Source organism: Papaver somniferum, chromosome 11 (genome assembly GCF_003573695.1).
Source record: "Papaver somniferum cultivar HN1 chromosome 11, ASM357369v1, whole genome shotgun sequence".
NCBI classification, from domain to species: domain Eukaryota; kingdom Viridiplantae; phylum Streptophyta; class Magnoliopsida; order Ranunculales; family Papaveraceae; genus Papaver; species Papaver somniferum.
The window spans coordinates 122,667,874-122,688,084 of NC_039368.1; the positions used below are offsets into that span (position 1 = coordinate 122,667,874).

The 20,211-nt window shown below is 40.6% G+C and overlaps 3 protein-coding genes and 1 long non-coding RNA gene across 9 annotated transcripts; 1 reads left to right on the forward strand and 3 right to left on the reverse strand.

The window, feature by feature from the left end:
- Positions 1-5,085: 5,085 nt before the first annotated feature.
- On the reverse strand, positions 5,086-6,116 carry LOC113321432. The gene is made up of 2 exons (XM_026569337.1): positions 6,017-6,116; positions 5,086-5,907 (listed from the first exon to the last, which is right to left on the reverse strand). The coding sequence occupies exon 2, from the start codon at positions 5,737-5,739 to the stop codon at positions 5,266-5,268; it is 474 nt and encodes a 157-aa protein (XP_026425122.1). The 5' UTR covers positions 5,740-5,907; positions 6,017-6,116; the 3' UTR covers positions 5,086-5,265.
- Positions 6,117-10,086: 3,970 nt separating this feature from the next.
- On the reverse strand, positions 10,087-13,848 carry LOC113321563 (signal recognition particle receptor subunit alpha-like). Its single transcript, XM_026569454.1, has 10 exons — positions 13,724-13,848; positions 12,571-13,561; positions 12,014-12,098; positions 11,842-11,937; positions 11,572-11,724; positions 11,332-11,439; positions 11,099-11,218; positions 10,707-10,832; positions 10,480-10,563; positions 10,087-10,386 (listed from the first exon to the last, which is right to left on the reverse strand). Exons 2-10 carry the CDS (start codon positions 13,536-13,538, stop codon positions 10,261-10,263), a joined length of 1,866 nt encoding a protein of 621 aa, XP_026425239.1. The 5' UTR covers positions 13,539-13,561; positions 13,724-13,848; the 3' UTR covers positions 10,087-10,260.
- Positions 13,849-13,879: 31 nt separating this feature from the next.
- On the forward strand, positions 13,880-16,125 carry LOC113321564. Of its 5 annotated transcripts, none has more exons than XR_003346758.1 (6): positions 13,880-14,035; positions 14,216-14,301; positions 14,482-14,584; positions 14,803-15,211; positions 15,323-15,486; positions 15,718-16,124. It is a non-coding gene; the product is annotated as an uncharacterized LOC113321564 (long non-coding RNA). The 5 variants fall into 5 exon arrangements; XR_003346759.1 differs by having other exon boundaries at positions 13,887-14,035; positions 14,803-15,059; positions 15,718-16,122; XR_003346760.1 differs by having other exon boundaries at positions 13,899-14,035; positions 14,803-14,869; positions 14,948-15,486; positions 15,718-16,125.
- A 2,134-nt stretch (positions 16,126-18,259) lies between these two features.
- LOC113320479 lies at positions 18,260-19,954 on the reverse strand. 2 transcript variants are annotated; one of them, XM_026568387.1, is made up of 4 exons: positions 19,810-19,954; positions 19,437-19,504; positions 18,538-19,367; positions 18,260-18,446 (listed from the first exon to the last, which is right to left on the reverse strand). In XM_026568387.1, the coding sequence occupies exons 1-3, from the start codon at positions 19,925-19,927 to the stop codon at positions 18,579-18,581; spliced, it is 975 nt and encodes a 324-aa protein (XP_026424172.1). In that variant the 5' UTR covers positions 19,928-19,954; the 3' UTR covers positions 18,260-18,446; positions 18,538-18,578. The 2 variants fall into 2 exon arrangements, with proteins under 2 accessions (XP_026424172.1, XP_026424171.1); XM_026568386.1 differs by having other exon boundaries at positions 18,260-19,367.
- Between the last annotated feature and the right edge of the window lie 257 nt (positions 19,955-20,211).

Consider the following 20,211-nt stretch of genomic DNA (forward strand, 5'->3'; position numbering starts at 1 on the left):
AGAAATTGACATGCCACGAAATATAAGGGGGCTAACTTTGTTTTCAGCCAATTAGGAGCGAGGATTTTGTTCACCGACCAATGGGAGGGGAGGTAAGCGCAACTCTCGACGTGGTGTGAGAGATGTAATTGGGTGTTTAGGTTGTTGATATATATATATATATATATATATATATATATATATGTATGTATATTCTGGCTCATGGTTTTGGTAGTAGTTTCGTATCTTCAATTTTGAGCCTATTTTTTTTTCCTTTTTAATTTCTCTACGATTTTTGACAATAATCTCGGATTTTGCTCAAATGTCCTTCCTTCAGAAGCTTTTTTTTTTAAATGTGCAAAGAGGGAGGGTGTGTGAACAGGGGAAATCTAACCCATAATCTAAGGACGAGAATGGGGCTTCGGGCCATAACCGAGGTCACCATCAGTGGAATCAGGGTCATCATCAACAGAGCCGGGGTCATCATCAAAAGGATCGGGGCTGCTATGAGCAATGGTGTTACGTGGATGGGGTGCCCCAATAACGGGGTACTCGGAAGATATAACTAATGGGTGCCTAAGTACCCCCAAGTGTGATAGTACATGTGTACGGCTAATAATGGAAGACTTACTAAGAAAGGTATCAAAGTACACGTGTATGGTATTTACATGTCAGGCTTTGCCTATAAAAAGAGGAATTCTCCCAAAAGAGATAAGGTTGTCCAGATAATTGTATTGTGTATTGGGATTAGTCTCCACATTACCCTATAATAATATTTGGGTGTTTACATTTAGCGACTTCACTGGGGACTAGTCCTCAGAACCAATACAATTTTTCATGAAGTCCCCGACTACAAGCAGTCAGGATAACCTAAGGGCGGAAACCTCTACCAAAGAGGTGGGGGGACCGTCAGTGACAACTAACGAGAAATCGAATCAACCAATGAATCCCGAATTCGGAATGTCGCTGATGGAAGAATCGGGGGGACAAAATCCGAGCCTTCTGATAAGGGTGAATCCATCTAGTGCACATGGGGCCACGCCAAGACATGTCGAAGAAATTCAACAGGTACAGACCGGGGTAGATAGACACAGATAACGCCAACCAAATGCTGAAAGAAGGGTCGCGGAACTCAGAAGGGAAACCTAGCAAAGACACAGATAACGCCTCTATAACGGAAGATCATATTTCCAAATACTTGGAAGAGCACTATGGTCTAACTAAGGGTGCACAGGAACCGAGCCGGACCGATGGACCGAACCGGAACCGATGGAACCGTACCTGATTTTGGACCGAACCGAGGTACAGGGTACAGGTACCGGTCCAAAATATAGTAACCGAGCTCTGGGGGTACAGGTACACGGTCCAATACAAGAACCGTCCCGTACCGGACCGAATTCCCGAATGATTATGACCGTTAGATTTAGGGGATAAGGGATCGTGTCAGTCGTTGGATTATAGGGGGGTATATAAGCTAACATTAACTGGTTACTTGGTTAGGGTTTCAGTTCTGTTTTTCGCCTCTTCTGTGTCTGAGTTCTGAGAAGGAGAAGAACTTCTTCTATCTTCTCTGTTAACCTTCACTTCAAAAGACTAAACAACTTGGAGATTGTCTTCGTAGTATTTTCCCTCACTGTGTTTCTTCTCATCGTTCTCATCCACTCATACAGGTTCAATTTCATTTCCTTACCAACTATTATATACCCAGCCATGGAAATGGAGAAATTAGTAACCCCAAACATTTACCATTGATTCTTGTTCTGATTCTAAAATCCCGCAACTCATTATTCAATTTGTGGATCTCAAACCTGCTGGAACCAGATTTAGGTAAGTGTTTTTTCTTTTCTTTTCAATTATTTTTTTTTTGATTGAAACCATTTTTGTTTCATTTTTCATTTCTAGGGTTTTTTTCAAATCTCTAACTATGTCTGATATAAAATTATTGTTTTGAGATATGGGTGTTACTCAAAAATGATTATTATTGCTAAAGCTGTTCGATTCAGTGTTTCTGGTTATTTAGGGTTTGAGAATCTTGAGATGTCCTTTAATTCATTAGTCCGTGAAGATGACTTGAACCGTCTCGTGTTTGACTAATGATACTGTTTATGTTTTTGCAGCCTTACACTATAAACAGTGCCAAAGTAATCTTCTTGAACCCAAGGCCTCAGACAAGGGCTTGCAAGGGTTCCGCCAATATTTGGTACAATTGTGAGTTTATGACAGAATTCTCCAAGAAAAATATCACTTCTGTTCAAGTGAAATCAAGTGAGTTTGCATGCCTATTCTCAAAACAATGAAATCATATCATACAAATATGATTTACATGCCTTCTGTTAGGGGTGTTTCCCAATTGTCTATAGTTGACACCAAAATAGCAGTTTACATGCCTTTTTCTTATGGAACAGAATTCTTCTGTGAAACCCTAAGTATTTTTTGGTTTAATGGATTGTTTAAGTGCAGGATTTTTTGTATCATAGAAATTGATATGTAAAATAACCAAAGAGTTATTCATTTATGAGTTTGTTGTTTCTCTGTTGGTGGAAGTTTTTGTTTTTTCAACAATGCTATCAAATTCAAATACCACTGCTATTCAAGTTGCCGGTACTGATCTAATAATTTATACATGTGTTCCTGTTTTTGTTTAATTTTTGCTTCACATTGAATTTGTCTCTTAGTCCTGCAGCTGTATTGTGTTAGATAAATGAACATTTTATCCTTAGTTTAGATATATCAGTCTTGTAGCTATAGGTAGTAGATTTTTTTTTTTTTTTTCTGAAAATGGAACCGGAACCGGTACCGTAACCGACCGGAACCGACCGGTACCGAATGGAACCGGAACCGAAGTACTCGGTACCGGTCCAATTTTTAGGAACCGAAGGGTGGGAGGTACAGGTACTCGGTCTCGGCAAGAACCGAACCGAACCGTACCGTGTGCACCCTTAGGTCTAACCCTACCCACTTCTAATTTTACTATGCAATCTCCCTTCACTCAAGGTCTCCTATAAAAGTCAATGTCGGTAACCTATAAGCAACCTAAGTTTCAGTTGTTTGACGGGTCTGGGAATGCGACAGAGCATGTCTTTCGCTTCCTCATGAGTTTGAATGAACACTCCACAAATGACTTTGTTTGCTTAAGAGAATTCGGGAAGTCACTCACTGGAGCGGCCTTCACATGGTTTGTGGGATTAGAAGAAAACATCATTTCATCTTGGAATGAGATGCGAAATCAGTTCATGAAAAAGTTCTATTCCCGACTGAAGCATGTTATCATCTAGGATATTTGCAATCACAAGTTCATGCTCGGGGGAAGGTACCTAGGCTTCGCCAAAAGCTTCCGAGGAGAGTGCTTACGCGGCAGTGTGAAGATCCCTGAGAGGGAATTAGTCAAGATAGGTATCAGTCGATTACTAGCTGAACTCAGTTTTATCCTGGCTGCTGTCAGGTTGGAGACCTTTGCAGACTTTGAAGATGCAGTTCCCGAGAAGACGACGCAGCAGAATTCAAAGCGGCTGAAGCTAAACAATGGGGACATTCAGTAGCATACGCCAAGGATGAAGGAACTAGCGGACAAGGGAAAAGACAAGCTAATTTCAGAGACGGAAAGGGATATAAAAGGAATACTGAGGCAAATGAGGTGGTGGAGCCCCAGGATTTCCCATGTCCATTGGAGGTCGCCATAAAACTTTTGGAGGAATGGCGTAAAGATGGAGACAAGACACTCCCGTCTCCTGCTAAAGAACCGACAGAACAAGCCAAGCGACATCCGAGGTACTGTCATTTTCATCAGAAAGTAGAGATTGCAACAAAGAACTGCAGGACCTTCAAATGGAAAATCCATAATAGGCAGAGGAGTGGAGAAGTGGACTTTGGAACGAAGATACATATCCAGAAAGATCCGCTACCCCGACAAGCCTGTATGGTTACGTATGCAGAACCTACAGCGGCATCAGAGGAAGTATGTGTTGTGTTCGAGGAAGATAACTATGAGTACATTGGGGCTACTGTCGCAAAAAATCCACTTTTTGCAGCATTCTTTGATACACTAAACTTCACAGAGAAACAACGTCATATTGCTGCAATAATCTTGTCGAGAATAGCGGCAAATGACGAGGTAAGCCAATACTTGGATCGGAAGTACCCGTTACCTACTGATATCATCACCTTCTCCAAGAAAGACAGAACAGTGGACTGTGATCATACGAGGCCCCTGTACCTGACAGTGGGGATCCACAAGCATAGGTTTAAGAGAGCTTTTATAGACACAGGAGCATCACTGAATCTAATCCCCTTACACATTGTTGAGAGTATTGGAGTCAAAGAAGAAGATATCAACATATTTGCTACTGGAATTCAAGGTTTTGGTGGAATAACACAACAAACAATGGGGACCATCAGGTTGAAAATTCAAGTAGGACCTATTCAAGCCAGTGAACCATTCTACGTCATGGACGTACACCCAGCATACCATCTGCTTTTGGGAAGGCCATGGCTGCACAAGCACGGGATTGTGCCCTCCACTTGCCACCAGTGTATCAAATTTATTTTGAAAGGGAAACAGAAAAGAGTATCGGCCTCGGCTGACCCTTTCACAACCGAGAAGGCTCATCTAGCAGAGGCGGCATTTTACAATGGTCTAAGCGAACTAAGTGAGGTAGTCACACACATATGCTCAACCCCGATACCTGACTGGGTAACCATGTATGCAAGCACAGCCGATTAAAATCTTGTCAAACGAACACAGGTCCATAAAAATGAACGCATGCAGTTTCGGAAGACAACTCACCCAGATTGGGGGCATGTCTACAAACGTTGATTAAGAGTAGCCTTTAATAAGACCTCCACCACGCCACTTTCCGCGGCTGTGATAATTTCCTGGTCCTCGGACAAGGCTAACTTGAAATGCTCAATGGCCATCTCTAATACATCTATTAAACGCCTCATCATTGATCTCTCCAAAATCAACCGTGTACAAGTTGATACCTCCATATGCTTCATATCCAACACAAAAACCAACCAGAACAAAGTAAAACTGAACTGCTTAAACACATATTTATACTGACTTTTGTAGGAATGCACAATAATCGATGAAAATAGTGACACGCAAATCAATAAAAACATCAAATTAGCACCCCATAAACCAAAATATACCACCGACAACAAGGACACCAATATCTGAAATGAACTCCAAAACATAATAAATAAATAAATAAATAAAACAACAACCAAAAACAATCATTCAAAACTAGCTAGTTCCGCCTCCTTATCCGCCAAATCCTTCTGCTTCAACTACAACCTTGTCGAGATTGTCGCAATCTCAGCACCAATCTTGGAAGCCTCGGCAGTTATCCGGATTTGCTCCTTTTGTTGCTCTTTCAACTTTTGGGTCTCTGCCTTAACTTCCTCCTTCAAACTTGTAATATCACCAGGAAGCACTAACTGCCGACCCGCCCTTATCTCATCCATCCCTTTGTACATCTCCTCAATCCAAACCATGTTGAACTTCAGCAGTTGCGGAATCACAAAACTACTTCTCCATATCTCCAAAGTGCTAGAGGGAGGACACCCATCACCCATTTCAACCATCTCTTTTTCGGCAGAAACCAGGGCGGAAACGCTAGGAACAAGGTTGTTTCCATCAGCAAGAATCTCCGTGCTCGCTACATGGCCATACTCCTCCACAATCTCCTTATAGTAATCTTTCAACTCTGAAGGCACGGGAAAATTGTGCACCAGCACATAATGAGCATATATACTCGCCATAGGGGCCGAGGCTCCCTTGAAGTCGAACCATGTAGCCTTCCCAATTAAAGAAACGGGACTTCCGATAGCAGCTGGAAATATCGACTCTGGATTCCTCGAACCACCACCTATCTGTCCGGAACTATTGCTTTTCTCAAATGCTTGCTCCGCACGACGTATACTCTTTTCCTACAACAGACGCTAACCGAAATCAACAACATGACCCCGAAAAATAAAAGACAAAACAAAGAAAGGGGAGAAGGAAGATGTACTCCCCAACAGATGTGACATATCTCACCTGGGGGTTTGAACTAGAAGCAGAACTCTGAAGACTTGACGCTCCGCCAACTCTGGAACCTACTCAAAAAGAAAAGAGAGGAGAGAAGTTTCTAAGCAAGAAATGATGAAAACAAATAATTCCTCATGTACAAGAGACTACTTATAAGAAAAAAAATTGCGGGTGACGTGGATAACACAATAATTGAACTGTCAGACAACCTATCATGGCCACATCATGCCTATGTAATCACTCACTCACCTTGCTGACCCCTAGAAGACGCCGCCGGTGCACCTCTGTTACGAACCACAACATGGGGACGCTGCACAGGCTGTACGAAAATGATACCTCATTAGCAATCAAACAAACGTGTATGCACAATCAAACACAAATTAAGCAGGCCAGGGAGTCACCTCTGAGACAGCAGGAATATTTGTTCCTTTCTTTGCGGCACTTTTGCTGCTTTTTCCCCTTGACCCAGACTTTATGCCATGAGCAGAGGCAACATCGAGATCAAGCCTAATGCGGCCAATATCATTCAATTTCCGTGGACTCACAGCTTCCACGGGGTCAGCAACGTCACAAACAAAACCTATCATTCGCGTCAACTCGTCATACCAATTGGTACACCATGCTTGCATGAATTCCGGGACATTTTTCGGTGGAAGCACCACCAGATTAAAGGGACCATCTCGACAATACCTAGGACCATCGGGCTTAAACACGAAGCGGCGGTAACAATTCTGCATGAAGCCAATATCATCTGAAGGATTGGGAAGAATGGAGGCCGAGCCTTGGTCGTACCCTAACTGTCTAGCAACCCTGTCCACATTATAGCTGACGGCGCAAAATTTCCCCTCAAAGTTCCCAGAAATGTAACCCGGGGTTGGTATTGCTATAAAATCTCAATCATCATCACTAAGATACGAGGTCTCTGAATCCAACACATCTTCCAGAAACACGAAGTTAGGACCTAGAAATGATATCCCTGATGGAGCACTATCATAAGGGCGTGCTTCGAAAGACCCCAAATCATCCAATATCCACATAAACTCGTTTTTCGCTTTCTTCACATGTTGTTTTTCGTATAAAGCAGTACGAGGATAGCGGGTTGGGAGAGTAGGCAGCAGCCTGGAAGTACTAGGAGCATTGTCATTTCTCATAACCAACTTGTTCACCCCTGATCTACTTGCGGGGAAACGTTCCCAAAACCACATCTGCAAAAATCTGGTGGGGACAAAACTCTCAATCACGCGACGAGAACTGTTAGTGGCTTCCAGATCCGAGATCAAGGTGTCTAAATGACGATATACGCCACCTAGAAACATGGGGGCTAGTGGGTAAGTAATTCCTCTCGCCATTTTGACGGCTATCCGAAAAAGATCTTTCCGAATGATGTCTCTAGGGGAGAATTCGAAGAAGTCATGGTTCAAACAGTACGTCAAAAACCCAGCTAACTATGCATCATCACTATGGCCATGAGTCGGGGAATCATACGACCTCACAATAGAAGGAAGATCCCTTTTGTTGGTTGCCTCAGTAAATGCAGGCGCCCAATAGTTCATCCAACCCGAGAGAGAGGCACACTTATCATCCCGAGAGGAACCATCAGCTGTACCGGTGCTTGCCTTGCGTGCGATTGACCTTCGAACTTTCACCAACTCATCATATAAATTCGAGTCTATCTTATCCATGGTTTCAGGGTTAGCTTCCTAGAAATCGTGAGAACTATGAATAGGCAACCCCGTCAAGGCAACACCATCCTCCAATGTAGGTTAGGCCTCCCCCCACGCAAAAACCAAAGTATGCACACCACTAACCCACAGATAACAAGCATTAGGGAGGGCCTTATTATTGGATCGGAATATGCTACGATGAGCAGATATCTCCAGGGCTTGCTCTATGTTGAGATCTCGAATCCGAGCGGCGTGCTGGGGTTTTGACATGATATAATGTTCCCAGGTAGCTCACTCATAACTGACAAGAGTGGTAGAAGCGAACTCTACGGGGAAATCTCGATAGTCCCCGCGCTCAATGCATAGCCGAGGAAAATTCTCAAGAGGGAGTGGAAGTGCAGGAGTTACCTGGGGGGCTATTAGGTTTGTGCTCTGATCAATAGAGTGGAACCCTATGTCGTCCAGTCTAGCAATGAACTTATCCTCGAACATGGACCCAGAACTCTCATTATCTTTCTTGGCGTCTGGCCCAAACAAACGAGTCTTCCTCATGTCAGCAGAATCCCTTGACGATAAAGACTTGCCTGCTCCAGAAGTTGTCCTTTCCATCCTAGGAAACCGGGGTCAGGTCTATCACCGAGAACAGTAAGAAGGCTAAGGAAAGAAGAGAGAGAGAGGAGAAGGGAGAAAGGAAAAACACCCAAGAGAAAGAAGCAACAAGAGAAGGAAGAAGGAAGGACGGGCTTTATATGAAGAAACAACAGGGAGACGAAGAGTCGGTTCACTCTGGGACACGCGTGTCAATTTGTCAGTGGGAGATAGAACGGCACAGAGAGGTCATGTCATTAATAAACCATTGAGTGAAAGCTGAAGGACGAGAGGATGCCAGGAGGGAGCTTTGAAAAAGATTGCAAACAATAAAAGGTCCTCAAGAAAAACGAAAATCCGGAACCATATTTAAGGCAGGGGGCTTCCAGTAAAAGAGAAGAACGACCAAGGACCCTTAAAAACGAGATATGACTGCTAGCCAAGGCCATAGTCCTTGACAAGACGGTCAGGAGGCTAATGTGAACATGGGAAATCTAACCATAAGCTAAGGTCGAGAATGGGGGCTTCGGGCCATAACCAAGGTCACCATCAGTGGAATCAGGGTCATCATCAACAGAGCCGGGGTCATCATCAGAAGGATCGGGGCTGCTATGAGTAATGGTGTTACGTGGGTGGGGTGCTCCAATAGCGGGGTGCTCGGAAGAGATAACTAGTGGGTGTCTAAGTACCCCCAAGTGTGATAGTACATGTGTACGGCTAATAATGAAAGACTTACTAAGAAAGGTATTAAAGTACACGTGTATGGTATTTACATGTCAGGCTTTGCCTATAAAAAGAGGAATTCCTCCCAAAAGAGATAAGGTTCTCCGGATAATTGTATTGTGTATTGGGATTAGTCTCCACATTACCCTATAATAATATTTGGGTGTTTACAGGGTGCAAAAGATTTTTACCACCCACAAGAACAAAAAAAGGCCAATTGATTATTCCATCATTGAACTTAGCAGACTCAGAACTCCTTAAACAATAAGAACCATGATGGCAAGTATTTTGCCTTCCTCTGCACTACTCTGTTGACTTCCAAAAGCCCATGCACTCCTTTCCGACCATAAACTCCAGCAAATGACTACAGGAGTATTAGCAAAAATGAAGCATGGAGCATATACCAGATGATATAGCAAAATGCAATGAAGCTTTTGTCTGTTTCATTAGTGAGGATTTCTCATTAAGTTGATTTTTTTCTCGAGGCGCAAGAGGATCATTTGGCAGATGATGATAAGCAAAAACCAACTCCTGACGAGACATTAAGATAAGCAGCTGTCCTGTTCCCTGGATGAAGGCTTCCCCTTGTTGTTTTCCAGCCATAAAACACTACTGCTATCGACGATTTATTCAGATTGTATGTCTTGGGTTAGAAAATTTATAGAATATGGTGACAGTGGATCCCCAGGGTTATTCGTCGGGGTCATGAACAAGAACAGAGTAAGAAACGGTTGAATGCACTTATAGATAAGATCACAAAATTCAGTAGAAATGCTTAATAACCGAAAAAACCTAGATTATGAAACTCCAATGTTACAAACTTTTCTTTTACCGGTCTTCATAGAATGAAGAACTTCATGTGTTTACAGCAATATTATCTTGAGAATAAAAGCAGACTGATGTGAAACTGATTAAACCTAAGTTAAGAACACAACTATAGACATGCGAGCCTGCTTGAATTACCTAGCCCACAAAACTGAAGGCAACTTTTTCAGTTTTGTGCAATTTAAAATTCACATCACCCAGCGCATGGCATGACTAGATCATTCACAACATGGAGAAAATTTGATTGCCCAACTCTAACAGGGTCCAAGGCACCACAAATAAAGGAGACATAGAAAGCATCATCTTTAATAATCTTGAAATGAAACACATTATCCTGAATTTTAATCAGAGAAGTGCAAAATACCAGGAAACCAATCTATAGCTATTCCTCCTGACTAGCCAAATCTTTAACATGTAATCTAGACAGAACGTTTTCCACGAGGGGAGTTTCTTCTACTTGAGGAGAGTCTTGACAATGGTTTTGACATTCAGCTTTTTCAAGTCTGTATAGGACTGTCCGCAACCAACAAACATCACTGGTGCTCCAGATATATACACCATCGAAAGTGCAGCTCCAACCTAAATCCACCAATCAAACCACACGATTAGAAACATCAGAGGAAAGAGCCCAGTATGACTTTCATTTTTCTTTGAATTACAATCTCATTTTACCTTATCATCAATACAATCGAACTTTGTGAGCACAATTCCATCAATCACCCTGGAACTAGGCGAGTTTGAGAGATCTGCCAATTTCTGGAAAAAAAGAAGGGAAATAAGGCGGGATTCTAAATCTCCATTCACTTATTCACTAGGAAGGAAAAACACAAATAAAAGACAGTACATCAATAAGCCATATTTCAGCATCATTATTTTGTACTTGATTTTCTACAACTTACCTGATTGAACTTCGATAGTTGATCTACAGCATCATTGCCAACCAGTGCTTCTCCAACAAACAGAACTAGGTCTGGACTATTGAGGGATATGAGCTTTGAGAGGGCCCTCATCAATGGCTCGTTGTCCTGGTTATAACATAAAAAGTACATTTCTTTAGCTTGGCCACAAAGAACTTCTGCTAATCAGCTAACCTCAGTGCGAAAATAGCAAAATGACTAAACTAGTTAGTATGGAATGTCATATACCAAACAAATTTATCCACAAGGTTTAAAAATCCATTTACACATGTCATTTCCATACTTGTGGCAGTCTGTGAATATGAGATGAAATAGATGTTCTGAACCAAAAGCTAACATATTACATATGTATACGGTAAGAGCTAACTGTTTACCTGCATACGTCCAGCTGTATCAACAAGAACCACGTCAGAACCGTTTCGGCTTGCTTCTTGGATGGCTTCCTTTGCCACAACAGCAGGATCTTTTTCGTAGCCTTTCTCAAATATAGGAATCTGAATAAGAAAGAAAGAATACATCAGATTTGCAACCAGGTCATCCAAAACCCATTGTTTATGAAATTACTAAAGCTCAAAACCAAAAGACTAAAGCAGTTTCATCTCCATACCTGGAGCCTACGAGCATGAGTCCGAAGCTGTTCAACTGCCCCTGATCTGAATGTATCGCAAGCGGCCATCATAACACTGATATTGTGCTGCTGAAGCCAGTATGCTATCTGCAATATGATAAGCGAGGATTATTAAAATGGGCCTCCGGTTGCCGAATACTGCCTAGAAAGTTAAGACAAAACTGTCCCCTGTACGAGTGTACTTTTAAATTTAATCGACAATATAAAAGTTGGCAGAACCTTAGCAAGATTGGTAGACTTTCCGACTCCATTTACACCAACAAAAGTGATTACATATGGCCTCCCTTGCTCCTTGGCAGCATGCACATCCCTCAATACATCGATAGAGCGTTTGGGAGTCAAAATGCGAACAAGTGCGTCTTCCATTGCTGCCTACAGACGTCATTTCATCTTAAGTCCAAGGCTATTACATGTAAAATACTTCAACACACAGGCAAGTGGTTCATGATTCAGAATATTGATGCAGAAAACAGTTAAAATCACGCATACCTGAACTGTTGATGACACTCTAGTGAATGAAGCCAGTTTTTTTCCTACGAGACTAGCCGCTACAGATTCACAAAGCTTCTCAGCTATTTCTTCAGCCTGAGAAAGCAATTAAGTGTTATAAGCAGGTTTCATAACCATGTGAAAGCCAACAGAATTGGAGAAGACTGCATACCACATTCTTAGTCAAGAGCCTGTCTTTAAGAGCTTTGAGAGCTGGTTCCAGGTCTGACATCTCCAGATTTGCTTTTCCTGCAATACTGAAGATAATAACGGGAAGAAGCTTCAGTAAGAATGTTATAAAATAATTCTTAGAGAGATATCTATCAAAACCTCGTCAATAGAAAGAGATCACATGAAAGAAGATAGCAATGAACGAGTTCAAAGTTACAAAGTAGATTTATCAAGTTCCCCATAATAAGTTATCTCATGCTCATAATTAGTTGTCTCTAACAATATAATCCTACCCAGCCCAAACCAGGATCCCAAAGCTGAAAGTAAACAAATAAGACAGCCTCTACACAAACCTAAAGAGGTTAGACCGAAAAAGACTGATGTTCAACACATCTGTGCAACAACATAATGGTGTCTCAACACATAGCAAATAAAAACACAAAATCCAAGAAACTTCAGCCTGGGCTGGTAGTGTTCAAGAATTGGCTAATAATGCTAACAGCAGAAGAAACATAAGAAGAAGAAAAAGCATCCAGACGAGAAGACATAGCAATTTACCTCTGAAACATTGACGAAAACCATCCTTTCCTTTTCTCATCGATCTTCGGGTCCTTGCCAGCTACGTCATCCTCCTCCTCCTCACTTTCACTATCACTACTAAAAACTTCCTCTCTGTCCATCATACTTTCACCATGATTCTCTGTCACAACTTCCATGTCCTCGATACCTCTATCATCAACAGGATCTGCGAAATCCAGCTTGGTCTCTGGTGGTGAATCATCCCAAACTCTATTTTTCTTCGTTGCTTTTTTCTTTGGCTCCGCCTTTGGAGGAGCCTTTGTAACAACACTTTCTTGTTTCTTTGCACCTTTTGATCTGAGCTTAAGAAGCTTATTTACATCGAAAGCCCCAGAATCTCTATTCTCTTTATTATTATTATTATTAACAACAACATTCTTTTTAACCCCGTTTTGATGAACAATAGGGTTTCCATTCTCCTTATGGTCTTTTGCAGAATCACTATCCCCGCCATCTTTGCTAGAGCTATTCCCATTCTGCTTTCCATCTGATTTCACAATTGATGTCCCCCCTTGTTTCTTGCCCAAACCAACTGGAGCACACCTCCCTACTTGCTTTGATTTCTTCAACTCCTCTGCCCTAGCTTCAACCTCATTCCTCAACTGACGAAAAACATCATCAAAATCATAATACTTTGTCCGCTTAGGATCATAAATATCAGAGAATTGTTTCTTCACCATAGAAAGAAGATCATCAACATAAAGAAGATGAAGAATCTTCTGATACACAGCAACAAAAATCAAACCAAGATCATTGTTGAATGTCCATTTCAAAGTGTAAGCTGCACCTGGAGCCTCGTAATGATAAGAAGAATCAGCCGATCTTTCTTCTAACAAACACGATCTAATCAAAGTATCGATGGGAGATCCTTTGAGTGCATTCCCAAGTTCTTTACAGGTCCATAAAATTAATCCCCCTCTAGTAAAAATCAGTAATTGTTCTAACATTTTCGATTATCCAAAACCTTAACCTACAATCAGTAAATCAAAATAATAATAACAATTTCAGATCTAAGGAAATATATTTATAAACATCGAAAGAAAACCCTAAATCGAATTGAATTAGGAAAGTTGTAAACAGCCCGAAATTGATCATTAATAAATAAACCGAATCGAGAGAGAGAGAGAGGTACCTGAGAATTGGGTGGTGTAGTATATGCGTGTTAGTGGTGGTGGTGGTGGGTGTAGGATGGAATGAAGGGACGGCGGAGACGAATAGAAAACGGAAATGGATTAGAGAAAAACACGGCTGGCTTTTATTTATATAAGGAAATAAAGAAAAAGTCAAACTTGCCCACTGTTGACAATCGCGGAAGTTTCAAAATGTAGAAGAGTTGTTTCTTTAAAGGCCTTGTTGACTTTCATTTTGTGTTGCTGCAGGTGGCGCATCATGTCTTTGAAGCTGGTTTGAAGAGATTTATGCATGAGCCTGGTTACATTCTTGAGTAAGTTAAATATTTTTTCCTTGCCTTTACTGAGAAGTCGACGAAATTGCAGGTGCCTGCTCTCAAAGGTCTCTCCATTTTGTTTGTTTTTTTTGGTTGGTGGAACCCCATAACGTGTCCACCAGAACACCATACCTATCATAGAATCCCCGAAATCTATTTCCTAACATGAAGTTGCAGATATGCAGATCTCTTGTGCCGTTCAAATGATGATAGGAATATTTGTGAGGGCCTTGAATTCGCTCCCACCAGAGCAATCTGTGGAGGTATGATCCTTAAGTTTTATTGTGGAGCATTTGGATCTTCTCTTGCAATGAAATCTCTTTATTTTTCATCTGTGACATGTTACTGGGCGCAAATCAAAGGACTACTTCATTCACCATCAGCTTGTATTTGTGGGTCAGTGTTGGTTCTTCATAGGTTCCCGTTGTTCTGTTTATTTGCAGGTCTGGCAGCGGTTTACCCAAACATGATGTTGTGTCAAGGTACAGGTATATGGATCTTTGGCCGTGCTCATCTAAAGACCTGGATTATTTGGCACATAAAGAGGTACGTTGTGGTTTGCATCTGGTAAATAAATTCTCTTGCTGATTGATGTTGCATATTTTTCTGTTACTTTTCCTTAAAACAACGGAAGCTATTGCTATTACAATTGATTTACACATTATAAATTCTGTACGTGTTTTTTTTTGTTGGCTAGCTTCATTTCTATGGTTCTCTCAAGGGCCCAAGGCTGAGTATTCAACTGGTTGATTTACCCTTTGCAGTGGCTTGTGAGAAACATTAATAAGAAGGCCGAAAAGTCATTTCTATCAAATGGAGTTGGTTCTCTAGGTGCCAGCATCTCCCTAGCCTTGTACAGCATCATATCTGTGAAGTGTTGGTATTTTATACATTGTATGCTCTTTTTAGGTGCAGAAAAGGGTTCCTCTGAATATTGCAAAAACATCTACTACACCTGCTAAAGTTAGTTATCTAGATACTTGTCAGGATGATTATGTTTATGACCCTGGGAAAAAACAAGGTACACAACCAGATATTTACTTTCAGAATATCGGAAATGATTTAAGCACGAGGGTAAAACCATGCAGCATTATTGAGAATGCTGAAAGTTCGGACAACGAGAATTGGTTCAAGTGCTGAAAATCTGTTAGTTATGTTTCAAGTCAAATGATGGTATCTTTGTACTAATGTTGAAATAACTATATGTTTGTCCCCGAATTGTAGTTTGGCATTTCTTTTATGTATCAACTTATTTATCTAACAAGTTGTTGCATTTGAATATAGGTGCTGCATTACTTCCTAACACTACAGTACCTGGACTGCCAGCTGCTTGTGATACCTGCTCCTGCTGCCCCTTTAGCTGGTGGGACTGGAACAACAAAAGCATTCGATGAAAGTGCTTCTTCCGGCTTTGGTAGCATTTGTAACGCACTTGCCCTCCGTTGATGGTACTGCTTAAGCATCTTCGTTTTCCATCCATGACTATTTACTTTGACGCATTTGTAGATTTTCTATATTGTTTAAATCCACATAAGAATGCATCTCTAGGAATCTCTGAGTACGTTGCTGTTTCTGGGAGTTGTAGTTTTAGCTCTAGTGTTCTAAGGGTCTATTTGACCCCATATTGTAAGGGATATGATAACAATTAAGAGCTTTGCATCATTCATTGCTATTTTCAGGGCAACAAGAAGATGAAACGTCACCACTTCCATATGATCTTTTCAAGATTAGACGAATGCAGAAAGCTCGAGGAGTAACCAAGTTCACAAACTGGATCAGCAGTATCTGGCGGTGGAAGTGCCTTCTCAGGAGAGCTGTTGGGAAGTGATGTAACTTAACATGCACACTTTTCACATTCTCTTTGGTATGCTCTGCAAATGTAATATAATTTTGTATTCAATTTGAGCAATTTAATGCCCACCAGAATTATGTGAAATGGAAATATCCGGCTACGACATTTACTTGTGAGTTTATCCTCAAACTGAATCACTGTATGCCTGCTTTAGCTAGAGTCTTACGAGTTTAATGATATTTTGAAATAAAAATAAATCTGAAACTAGTGTTTTACATGTGTAGCACAATATGCAATAAGTTCTGGAATCCATTGTTGTAGTTTGTTCCAGTTCCTATCGTCTGGTATATAAATTCTTGATTCCAGTTATATATTGGCAATGGGGGTTCATATAGAAATAGTGTCAAGTGCGAAGTACCCCAATCAAAGATGAACAAGCAGGATAACCTGATTCTATTCTATCTCTGCAGATGAAGTCGCCATAATTGTCGACAAGATACAAAATTCAAAATATGTTTTATAAGTAGCCGCACCACTGAGAGCCAGTCTTTTGCAGCAAGGACTGGCTACTTGTGTACACTCTTCTCAACCAATCTATGAAACCCAAACCATATTCAAGAGTACAGACTATCCAAAAACCCAAACCCAAACTTCTGTCAACATACTTGAACTACCGAGTCTATCATTGGCGTCAGGGGGGTTTCGCATGGAAACTGAATATGTCAAGAGTCTATTGCCCCAATCAAAGCTATGAATAAGCAATTAACAGCCGCTGATTACTCAAGGTGACAAGTTTCAGATCACCTCACCAGTGAGAGCCATAATTCTTGAAAGCAACAACTATGCTATCTTTCATCATCTATGGTAACGCAAAAAACCATACTTAGAGAACAGACTGCAGATTCTACAGATAAACCATCCATACTTGAATCACTGAGAGCCGTACGTAGCCTTGGGCAGCAGGGACTGGCCACTTCTGTGCACTCTTTTAACTAATCCATGAAACCCAAACCATAATCAGAGTACAGACTACGGCTATCCAGAAATCAAAACTTCATAAACCATAACCTACTTCAAGTCTTGAACAACCAAGTCTAAGTCATTCTCATGGGCTTAATAGGGAGCGGTCAATACCCCAATCAAAGCTATGTAAAAGAAGTTATTAATCAATTAAAGATTTATGGGCAAGTAGTTCTCAACCTAACATAATCAATCAAAGAAATATCTATTTGCCGTACCTTAGTGGCATTATGAAGTCCAGAGAGGATGATATAAAGTTTAAGGCCCATCAAAAGGAATCTGTATATATATGCAACACAAGTCAGACTACAAGCCAAACACAAAGTGGTGTTTTAGATTATTCTACTGTTGTGTGTCATAGTGTTACTAAGTTTTCATATGGACTCTTTTCTTATTTTCTTCACAGGTAAATCTTTATCTGGTTATTCTCAACATAGAAATAAGGCTAATGGATCTCCTAGATTACAACAAGGGAGCAATACATATGAGTTGCATGTGATTTAAACAAAAATGTATATCACCCAGCTTCATTTGAAGGTATCCATGACATAAAGACGGCAAAAATGGAGCATTTAAGAACCATATTATTTGATACGGCTCCAAATTCAACTTTTTCATCCCCTTTACAATCCAATAACTAGACTATGCTCCTTCCCTTAAAACCACTTGCAACACAAGCGTATCAGCACCAAATTAATAATTCAGAAGCTCTCCAGTGATCAAAACAGAACAACAAGAAAACAGACTAAAACTTGTTGAATGCAATCATAAATGTGAGACAAAGTTAGTAGACAAACCGGGACTGAATTATACCTGTTATCTGTGGATACCACATCCCTACAGTTGTATCTCAATGTGTGCATCCTTGATATACACAAGAGAAGGGATAAAGCCATCACACTCAATCAACCCAATAAATGCAATCTTGGAAAACAAGAACAGACGCCACTTATTACCAACTTAAGAGGAAAGTTCATATCGGTGCTTAAAGTCAGGCAAGAAGTCAATCATAGTTGATGGCCATATATAAGAAGGAAACATATCTCCTACCACCACGACTCAAAGTCCTAAGCAGTATAGAGTAAACTGTAGTGCCCTGATTTGTCTGTCAAAATTTCAATGAATAAATCATCTATGAGTTCTATGCATTCCTTTATCTATCAAAGAAGACTTCGACCCAACTTATAGTATGGACTGCTCTGCAGCAATATAAGCTCCATAGAGCACAACCATTCAACCTACTTGAGCTACCTGAGCTTAAAATATTCTCATTGACAAAACTGGGGTTTTTCTTAGGACCCATGTCAGAGCTATGAAATATGAACAGTTAATTAACCGCTACAGATTACTCAAAATGAGTGCTTAAAAAGGATATATGATCTTAACCAAATGGTTATTTTATATGGTATCCTACTACATCTCAAAACAGACGACACTCATTTTGTAGGGAGAAAGAAAATGATATCATCTTCAGAAAGTTAATAAATTCCAAAATGGAAGTGATAAGTCTTAAAACCTGAACGGAAACGATGCATCATCCTTAGCTTGGGAGAAAACACACCAACTGACTGCAGACGAAGTACGAACCTACACCGACTGAACCCGGCAAGATGTTGATTAACCAAAATGCAAAAAAGAAAAACCAAACACACCACACTCTAAGCCAGGAGAAGAATGATGGTACCACCAGAAAAAAAGAGACCAGAATCTGGAGCTACAACACTCCAGTTACTGAATCTGACTATGCTGGCCAGGGATGTAACTTTTGGGCGCACATGTTGATGAGTAGTTGTCAGACACTGCTGGCGTCCTCGTTCTTGATCTTGTAAAGTTTTTCAATGGGCTGCTCTGCTTTTTCCTTTTTTCACCAATTGAAGTACCGACAACCCTTGAGGTAACATCATTTTGTTTCTTCGGCTCTTCGTCTTTTTTGGAGATGGATTGTTTAGTCTTCAAAGACTCCTTATCAGGTCCCTTCTCAAGGCATGAAGACGGAGCACCAACAATTTCTACTTTTGACGTCTTTGACTTTCCAATGGGAGGCAAGCTTTTACATGTTTTACTAGGATGATCCGCAACAGGAACGACATTTCTTGTGCTGTCATCCTTCCCAGCTCCTAAATTTGACAAGCCAATGCCAGTTTTACCATCAAAGATCTTACTTATTGGCCTTTTCCTTGGGCTAGCAACATATGTAGCCTTTGTATCTAGAGTTGACTTATGCTTCAAATCTTTTTCTTCAGATGGCATAACTTTAGATTGTTCTCCTTGTTTACCATGCAGCTGGTTCTCGCCACCAATCTCTTTAATTGACTCTCCAATGAGATTATGCATAGAATGGACAACAAGAACTAGTTGAGAAGCTTCTCCAACAGAACCTGTGATGTTGTTGGAAACATTTTCAGTTTCCTTCAGAACAGCATCCACATAAAGGTACCACGTTCCCCTAACTCTCTCAAATACACTTTTCACATGCATGGAGTCTGATACGTGGTAACAACATTGATTGCGCGTCACCTACAAAAATCAAGATTCATGAAAATCACGGGATCTAAAACAATTATGCAGTGTCAAATAATTACATACCTTGATTGCTGTAACATCTATCTCGCCAAGCTTTGGAAAGCAATTAAAATGATCTGCCGCTATCTTCTCTGCAAAACCAAACCATAATGATGATGTTATTAATGCATCAGCAGTAGTAGGCATCTTAAAATCAAAAGAAGTTAGAAAAACTGATTTCTACTGAGATAAGTAGATATGCGATCTCAGTAACAAGAACATGATGATTAGCGCAAAATAACTTACAGAATACAAAATGGCGAACTAAAAATCCAAACTATTTAACGAGAATTTCAAACAAAATATAAGAAGCAAGTAAGTAATCAGAAACCCTAACGACTTAGACATAAAAGAGAAGCTCTAACAAAATTTTATCGAAACTAAATCAAAAACTTACGTTTGAGATGCCCGGCGGTATCAGTGATCGTAAACGTTACAACCAAATGAGTTTTCATACTAGTCTCTACGAAGACTGTGTAATTTGTTGATTCGGTGGTAGTACTTGGTTTCACCATTGTGATTCTAAGGAAGTTAACAGAGAGGAAGATGAAGAGAATAATAGGTTTACGCTTATGAGAATAATATTCACACCTAAAAAAAGGTAAAAGATTATATTTGATTGATGGCTGGTTTGGAGGCAGAGCATAGAAACAGGCACGGAAAGGCAATCAAATCTTTCCAGTGGCTTAGGCCGTATACCGTTTATCGAGATTTAATTTTGGGTCTAAGCCCAGAATATCAATCGCATTTTATGTTGCGTGTACGTGTTAATAAGAGCAAGTTTAATAGGTTTTGCAGG